General features: G+C 29.1%; 1 protein-coding gene across 1 annotated transcript; it reads left to right on the forward strand.

The window, feature by feature from the left end:
- Window positions 1-1277: 1277 nt before the first annotated feature.
- LOC113366779 (transmembrane protein 205-like) lies at window positions 1278-6399 on the forward strand (the record flags this gene model as incomplete). The annotated part of the gene is made up of 2 exons (XM_026608437.1): window positions 1278-1489; window positions 5840-6399. Coding segments are annotated over 2 exons (652 nt in total), but the record flags the coding sequence as incomplete, so codon positions are not given.
- Window positions 6400-9892: the final 3493 nt, after the last annotated feature.

Consider the following 9892-nt stretch of genomic DNA (forward strand, 5'->3'; position numbering starts at 1 on the left):
TAATTTATTGATGCATCAATAAGCGATATCTTCAGTTGGAAACAACGTATTGCTATTTATATCTCCTAGTGAAAACCGATGTCACCACTGCTTGACATCAAGCTGTTCGATGCTGGATCGAACTCGGGACCTGTATTCAGGTCTAGTCGTTCTAATCACTTACCTACGAGCAAGCCAAAGATGAATAAAATAAAAAAAAAAAAGAATTTTACTCGTTCAGTATGGATCTACGGATATTAAAGATGTTTTAAACTAAAATCGCATATCATTTTATACGTATATATATTATTATTAGTTATGTTTAAAGATCGGGCGTTACATCAAATCAAATTGGATGATTATTCTTTGAAAATTTATTTGAAATTTATTCAAAAAATCGTAAAATAATATAATATAATATCCTTGTATATTTTAATCAAATATAGTACATATGTGGCATTCTTGACAATGTATGATTTTTTTTCATATAAATTAGTTATTTAATTTTTAAATATATAATCAGGTATGATTACATTATTTTTAATTTACCTAAACCAAACATATATAATTGAATAAAACGTAATGAAATATAAGTTGCGCTTATTCAACCTACATAAACATTTTACAACGTATACAAATAGTATCTAGTAAATTAGATATTATTTTAAATAGACGCTAAATATAAAAAGATATTTGTTTTAAATCGAAAATTCATTTATAAACATTGATTCCAAACAGCAGATGTTATTTTCTGTGCAATCTATTAATAGCTACACATTATAAAAGAGTTTCAATTATTTCTGGCAGTTGAAAAGAGTTTTGTTTTGAAAATTCCTTCTAATTCTATCGCCGCTTTTCTCTGAGGCGACCGAGAAAATCCTTGCGGTTTTAATATTTCAATTTACGACTAACAAACGAGATGGTTTCTATTTTGAAAAGCGTGGCAATTCATTGAGTTTGTCTTAAAATAAATTATTCCATATTCTACATTTAAATATTTCTTGTTTGTTATTACTGGAAGGTTTAGAACTGTATTATAGATTCCAATGTTGTTTATATTATATATATATATATATATATATATATATGCGCGTGTGTGTATGTATGTATATATACATGTAATTTGTAATTAACAAGAATATAAATTGCAATCTTTGAAATATGCAAACTGTTGCATCTTTACAAATTATACACACAGTTTTCTAAACCTCTTGTTATTGTTCACGTGCAAAGTCAAAGTATTATGAATATATAAACAAATAACTTTTATTTATCTTTAGATTTATTTTAAATTGCAGTATTTTGACGAGGACAACGCAGCCAGTTCACGTAGTTGCTGTAGTGGCCGTACTTCTAATAAGTTCTTTGGTTTATCCATCTCTAGTTCACAGTAACCATCGGTTACAACCGGAGCCAATGGTTCATGAGCAAAGTACATTCGCCAATTTGTTATATTTAGCTGCATTCTGCACTCACTTTGGTACACAAGTTTGGATGACATTTGTCTCAGTTAGGTTAGTATTACATAAGGCTTTGGTACATTTTTGTATATTCGAATTACATCAACGATCTCAACAACTTTTGCTCTAATGGGTTTGTCTCAGCTTTGTTACTGCAAATGTATCGTTCGCGTTGGACATCTGTTATTTATTTGGCCTTTTACCAAATCGCGCCTGACATGGCTCATGTAGCTTCTTAAAGTCAGACACATATGACTGACATAGCGATTAACGAGTTAATTAATACGTCACTTGATTCTAAACTATTGAAAAATGTATTAGTTTCATTACATATATGAGTTAATCGAACTCATTTCTTATAATAGTTTTATAAGTATTTTATGTGTATAGCTAAAGCCCGGAGCACACGGCGCCAGTATTTCATGTAACAGGATTTCTGTAAAGTTTTCTAGTAAGGTGAGCAAGAATTTTGCACCAGATTTTCACTTATTTTGTGATTAATAATAATTTTGTGCATTTTCAAATAGATTGTTATAAATATATACTGTGGATATGACAATTCATATTTTATGGTCCTAAAATGCACTAATGCTTATAAGCGTACAAACAGAGCATTGTATAAAATGTAAACAATAAACAAATATGCAGTGCTGGATTTAGGGGCAATCGGGGCTACTGCCCAGGGCGGCAAATTTTTGGGGGCGGCAAAATTTGGATAGTGAAAAAAAATTCTATACAATATAATCAACTTTTTTTAGCAACATTTTTATTTCAAGAAATATAATTAACAAAACAAAATACGATTGCGATGCAAAATTTGGGGTTGAAATAACCGATTATTGAAATTTATTATTTTGCCTTGCCTCCCTCACCGAACGTAAATTATCAAATTGGTTAATAAGTCATTATCAAATTTGTCAATTTGGCTAATATAAAGATCCGTAAACAAGCTGAAAGTTTAAGAAAAATATTTTCTTCAGTTCTCGAGCCTTCTTAAAATGACGATTTCTGCACTTCCAAGCTTATAGCTTTAAAAAAATTTAAACTAGTGACGCATGGTATTGTGCCTTAAGACAAATTATTGAAACATCCCGTACTGAAAATTACATTTTATAAAGAGCTTTAAAATTGAAAAAAAAAAATGAAAATGAAAAAAAATTGACTTTTAAAACACTTTTTTTATTTTGAAAATATGAACTTTTTGCAAAGCAATCGCGCTGCGTAGCTGTTTCAGAGAAGAAATATCAAATCAATCACAATACCATTTTTCGTAATTCGTGCCAAAACTAATCAGCACGTCTCCCCATCAATACAAATCTAATATTTTTTAATTATTCAAGTGAACACGGATCAACCGATTTAAATGATTCAATTCCTATTGTTAAGAAGACGTGCTGATTAGTTATTGGCCAAGGCAGGTCCAACTGTTCTAAAGATACGGGCCAAAATGCCAAAAATGATAATTAGTTGTTGAGAAAAGAAGCGTCCAATATCATTCAAAAAAATTTATAGAATAAATAACTGCTTAAATTTGTGGGAGGCAGGTTTAGCGGTTTCGATAATCCAATAAAAACAATTGAAAAAAAACATTTAGTGGACAAAAGTGATCATAAGACATATGCACATCAAATTATCAGATATTTTAAAAATATTTTAATAATAAGTATAAATTTTGTTTATATTTATATGGGTTATGTAACATTGTTTATTCGTTAGACTGCGGCGCGGCGCTTACGCGCTCCTATATTTTGTCCCTACGCAGCTGAAGTAGCGCGATTGCTTTAAAAAAAGTTTGAAAGTTCGTAAAATTTCAGGGATGGGGCGGCATTTTTGCCAGTGCTCCGGGGCGCCAAATTTCTAAATCCGGCCCTGCAAATATGTATCGTATCCGATTAGAATGAATCTATAAGATGATTTAATTTCATATTTTCAAGAACTAAATGATATAATAATAATGAAAAGATAATAAAAAAACTGCAGTTTAACATAACAAATATTGATTTTTAAAATCAGTATCGGATAATTGAATAAAATCAGTAAATCTTTATCAGATAATTAATATTGATATAAAAATATTAAAAAGATTATGAAAAGTTTAGTAAAAGTTTCATGTAAATTTAGTATTATGAAATTTCGAAAATTTTGAAATTTAAAAAAATATTACGAGTGAAATTTACATTTGTTCGCTTTTTTTTTTAATTTTCAGTATTTTTGCAAATTTCGATTTTTTTTAAATAAAACGATTTAAAATTTGTTTTTATTTTTTTTATATTTTCGAAATTTTTGAAATGCATATTTGATTTTTTTCAGAAATTTGAATATTTTAAAATTTGTACTGAACTGCGTTTCCCAAAAACTAATCGTTTTTTCACATCGCTATATATACACAATAACTAATAACAAAATAAAAACTGAACGCTTCCAAAATCGAAGTACGTTAATCAAGTACACATTGATATTTACCTGGCAAAATACGGCTTTCCTATTGGTCACTGAAAGTATCGGCCACAAAACAGTTCATCCATCGCCGAATAGAACATGCTCTATTCGTAAAATTCAGCAGGAATTTTCGAGGACAAAAGATATTGTGAAATCAGTTTCCGATGTTGCTAAGCAAGGGTTATAGACAGAAATTATGTTAAGGATACTGCCGTTGTGAATAGAGAGCTTAAACGTGAAATCTGCCTAGCAAGATCGTAAAATATGTCGGGCAAGATGATTTATCATATCGTTGCTAGGTAACAAACTGTCCGGCATCAGGACAGGAATTCTGGCGTCGTGTGCACCGGGCTTAGGGTAGACCATACCTTCTAGTTTAGCCGGGGCAGTCCCGAAGTTCCATCTTTCTAAAGCAATATTTTTATAGGGTTTTTCTAAAAGCAATATTTATTCCGGTTTTATATCTTTTGTCCCGGATTGTCTACGGTTTTCGAAAAGTATAGGTTTAAATTATTTGATAATAAAATTATAACTACCCACCAAATGTCTGAGAATGATATGTACAATGAGTTTGCTTATACGAAACAATACGTTTATGAATGAAAAATTTACGAATACAAAATTCCAAAAGCGGGTTTAATTACCTCATTAATAATTGGAACTTTTATTTTCAATTTTACAAAAATTAGCAAAAATTATGAAAACGAACTTTTTGACTAATAGGCACAGGTGCTAATTTTTTCAAATTAATTATTAAGAAAATTGAACAAAATTTTATACGAGGCTCAAAAGGAAAAAGACATATAGATCGATAAATATAAGATACAAGAACAACATCATATAGGTAAAAGAAGAGTAGGTATTTTGTATAATAAAGTTCTCATTAAAAGCTCTTAATTCTGATTGAAAAAAAAATGATTCATTTGAAAAAAAAAATTTTATTATATCCATTAATAGTATTTTTAAATTTAAAATCATATTTAAGTTGTTTAGCATAAAGCTCCTTCACCTGGATTTGTCCTGGAGTGGCATAGCTAAAAATTGCAGTCCCGGTACTCAAAATATGGTCACCTTAATATAACTAATGCAATTAGATAATATACACATGCGTTTGAGATTTTATTTTATTGTGATCTTTGAATTACTTTTTGAACATATAAAACTTGCTGGAGTTGGCACACTTCCAACTCAATGAGAAAAGTTCGTAACAAGGTTTTAAAGTGGGCATTTGTGTTATGTATTTATATAGTTTAGTGCATATTAGCGTTATTTTCTGAAATTGAATGGAACAATAAATCGTTATTTATTAACTTCTCGCAGGGAAAGTTATAGTAATCGCAAAAAAATCGAAAATGAAATTTTTTATATATCTTCACGTTTCAAGGCCTTCTGAACATTTTGGCATGAAAAAATGGACGTATATGTGTGTGTGTGTTTGGATACAAATTTTCGTCGACGATTTTGTGAACACGGATCAATTGAATAATTCAAAATTAGATTGTATTGACGGTGAGACGTGCTGATTAATTTTTGAGAGAGGCAGGTTCAGCCATTTCGAAGATTCGGGGCAAAAAGTACCAAAAATGGTAATTCAGTGCGATTACTTTGAAAATATGTTCAATATTTTCAAAATATAATATATTTTTTTTTCAAAAAAATGAGTTTTCCAAAATTCTCAAAAATTTAATTTTTTTCAAAGTTTTAAAAAATTCAATTTTTGGTACTTGGAGTCACAGCAATTTGTCTTAATGCACGATGCCATGTACCACCAATTTATAAATATTTTAAAAAATAAACATCTTAACTTTCTTTTTTAATAATTATTGGTATAAATGTTAAATCGGTCCCCATATGTAACTGTTCCAATTAAGCTTTGCCAATAAACTTTTTTTCGGAATATTACTGAATTAAATTAGATCTTCTTAGATAATATAAAATGTATAATTGTATGTAATTTTCAGGTCTGGCGTTATACTTCTCGCTTCCGAGACACACGTTTGGGCTCTGCCAGGAAGTTTTGTTCCCGAAATATTTCGCGTTAAACGCTGCGCTCAGTGCCGCAACCCTTATTCTGTACGCGCGTCGAGGTGCAACCACCGATTCGGTGCAACTGTTCGCTCTTGCATTCTGCACGGCGCTTGAGCTGGGCGTGCGCTTGTATTTAGCGCCGCCGATTTTGCGTCTGATGCGCGCCAAGAACGCCGTTGAAGCAGCGGCAGGAATCGGGAATGAAGTGGGCCAACTAAACGCTGGAGAACTGATAAAGAAGTGTCCACATTATGCGTCGCTGCACCGTGCGTTCAGAAGCGTACATGTTGCTGCGGCAGCAGCTAATGTCATGGCTATGGCTTGCACGTTTGTGCATTTGCATCATTTAGCTGGTAGGATGTCGGGTCTATGAGATGCAGAAGTTACTGTGCCATTTAGAGTGAAAGTAGTCGTGTGAGTAATCACATTTTTATGACACTTTATTTACAACAATAGCGATTCAGATTGCTATGTTAAATTATAAATATCATTATATAGCAGATTTTTGTTATAATATAGTTATAACTGAGTCACTTACTTAATGATTGTGAATTATCATCATTGGTACATAAGCATTCTACAAGAAAAGTTGTACTGTTTTATTTTAAATCTGCTATATTTTAAAAATCTTGATATTTCTTTCTGAATTGGTTCACAATTTTGAATAATTTTATTGTGACACTTTATAGAACCATTCTGAAAGTGTTTTCTTAACGATAATGACATTTATATGATGTAGTTAGTTTTAAAATATCATAAGCACTATAAATTATCTAGTGATCTTTTTAAATATTTTCTTAATATATTTTCACAAGCATTGTATAAAATTCATGGTATTGAGATAAGCGAGTAAATTCTAAAGTAATCATTACGTTCACACTCTTATTAATATGCTGAAAGTTAAATAAAATTAACACTTTAATATTGTTTGTAATTTTATCAAGTCAAAATGATCCACAAAATTATTTATTATCAGTATTATTATTTATATTATACAAACTAAAGGTGCTTGTTATATTTTTGTAAACAAGTATTGTCGAAAGATAAATCTTTAAAAATCTATTAATTTATATTTTTTTTTTTTCTCAGTGCCTTTATTATATTATTTTTGTGTTTTATATTATAATAAATATATTTTCAATTATTGCACATATTTGCAAACTTCGATGTGTTTTAAATATAAGAAATATTTAAATTTAAAAGCTCTCTTATATTAATAATAATAGGATAGTTAAATGATTTTCTTTTGTAATGTTAACAATTATTGGTTTAGAAAGACAATGTGATATGTTATTTATTTATCTGAAAACTATTTACATGTTTATACAAATTATTCTGTAATATTTTTGGCCTAATATAATTTCATGTACAATTTGCTATATATTTATTCAAATACTTTCTCAATTTTAATCTCAAACGATGAATGCTATGTGATGTGATATAACTTTGATCAAAGATTATAATGTATTTTTGAGCACTAGCAATGATTATTTAAAAATAGAAGATTATGTTATAAATTAAGAACAAAAAATACAAAATCTCATAGTTTATGGTCTTGAATCAAACAATTTTAGATTTATGAGAAATAAAGAATATTAGTAAGATGAATTAGTTATAAGAGTTATAAAAGTTTGTTATTTATAGTTAGGAGTTATAAAATTGCCATCACATCACTTTTTTATTTATTCATACAATTGAAATAGCATTAAGTGGATGATTTTGCTCAGTATTATATGATGTTTTTCTGTGTGTTATGAAAATATCATTCTATTTATATTCATGTTAGGATACATGCTACATATAGAATAATTACAAATAGTTTAAAAAATAATTAATATCAATATTTTTACACATATGCTAGTCATTTTTGAAAATATTACAAAACGAATAATAATTACTCTATCGACACAGCAGTAGTGTTGGAATTTTATATGATGTTCTATAAAGTAGTATGCCTTCAATATAAATTAAAAATCAGAGGAGTATTTATTGACTAAACACTGAATTGTAAATATGTGTATAAATTAATTAGTACAATTATTAAAAAATAAATATATATATATAATACATAAAATAATATTTTCACTTTATGTTTTTAATAAAACTTCCATGGGTAGTACTGCCATAATGCAAGTCCGTAAGCTGAGTTAACTCGATTCAGGGAAGAATAGTGTGAGAGGTTTCTCATTGCCATCTCACACTGCAATTTCATTACTTGATGCAGGTTGTCCAGAGCAAGATTTGAACTTACGACCCTGTCCACACAAGTCCACGAGCTTGACTAAAACACCATGGAACAATCAAAACTACCACACTACATATAATATAAATAATAATTTTATTTACATTCTTGTAAATAATAAATATAATTTTATACACAAAAGCAAAACGTAATCAAGAAATTGATGGGCAAAAAATTTACTGGTAAAAATTTATTTAAAACTATGGTGACTATACGACCCAGTTTGGCCGGGACAGTCCTGGATTTGCAGCTTGTGTCCTGGGTTTTCCTAAAAACAATAACTGTCCCGGATTTTGATTGTTTCTTTCTCCCAGATTGTTTAGAGCTTTTAAATATTATAGGTAAATTTTCGCAATTATAATAAAATTACAACGCAAAATACCAAAAATTATAAAAACAAACTTTTTGACTGTCTGGCACAATTGTACTTACATTTACTAACAATAAGTTAATTATGAAGAAATTGAACAGAATTTTATGCAAGGTTTGAATAAAAAAAAACGTTCAATTATCTTGAAGTTTAATTGAATATAACATAAAATCGAATAAAAAGTCCTACTAAAAGTTAGTTTCAGTACCACTAAAAAAATTTGATTCTTTTTAAAAAAAACTGATTTTTAAAATACATATCTATCTTTAAATAATACATATATGTATAAGGTCTCTTTGGATTCAAATCACTTAAAGGGGGTATTCTAGTGTAGAAGTTCAAAAAAATGTTTTTTTTTTGTTTCATATTTTCAAAGTTTAACTATCTAAGAATATGAGTACTACCATTTGAATTATTTTCGGAGATATGAGCATTTTACTGACCAGGTCTCCAATCTGGTTTGGCAGAGTCTAATCGGACAAAAGGCATTAGGAAGTCATTAGATCAATTTATGATAGTTTATCGTCAGATGAATTATGAATTGGATGTTTAAGTTCAGAAACTTGGATCAATAATGGATAAAAATACGTTTTTCTCAGAACAGACTTTTTCAGTGCTGTTGCCACGATTTCTCGAGTTCTACTCGACCGATTCACTTGAAATGTTGAGAGAGTCGTGTTTATAGTCCTGTCTGTAGCCCGAACTAGTATCATCCCCAAATTCCAATTTTCACTATTTTTAGAAATTTGATAGACTCAAACAAACAGAAAAAAAGCACTTTTTTTCAAACAGTCGCCCATTTGTAAAAAAAAACTCATCGCTCGCTCGGGCGATTGCGATATCATTGTAGATTAATAATCTTTTTATTTCTTTTATTTAGGATGTCTAGGAGGGCTAAAACCATGTCAAGACGAGGGGCCAATTTTTTTGAGACCCCCCACTTCATCTGCTGCAGCTTTTTTTCAACTTTTTTCAATTTTTGTTTTGTATTTTAATAATATTAATAAACAAGTGGTAAAAAAATTGATAGTAAAAACTAGGGTAAAAACATTCATTGCTTTCTTTTACGGCACTTTAAAAATTACCTAAAATTGAATGAATCCATTGCTCTACACTAGAATACCCCCTTAAGTTCTTCCACCTCCATCACGGATTAGCATAATTATATAATTATAAAGTTGCTAGGACGGTTTTTATATAAAAAATATAATATATATTATATATTATATAATATATTCTAAAAAAAAGTGTTTTTCTTTTGTTTACAACTTTCATAATTAATGAGAGGGTGATTTCACTTGTTTTTTGTTTAATTTTATTGAATTTTTGTGTTTGACATCAGTCAAAAATCGAAATTTGGATTAAAGTATTAAA

Source organism: Ctenocephalides felis, unplaced genomic scaffold, assembly GCF_003426905.1.
Source record: "Ctenocephalides felis isolate EL2017-DRISC unplaced genomic scaffold, ASM342690v1 CF-g0.4_SCAFFOLD_00627, whole genome shotgun sequence".
Taxonomy (NCBI): domain Eukaryota; kingdom Metazoa; phylum Arthropoda; class Insecta; order Siphonaptera; family Pulicidae; genus Ctenocephalides; species Ctenocephalides felis.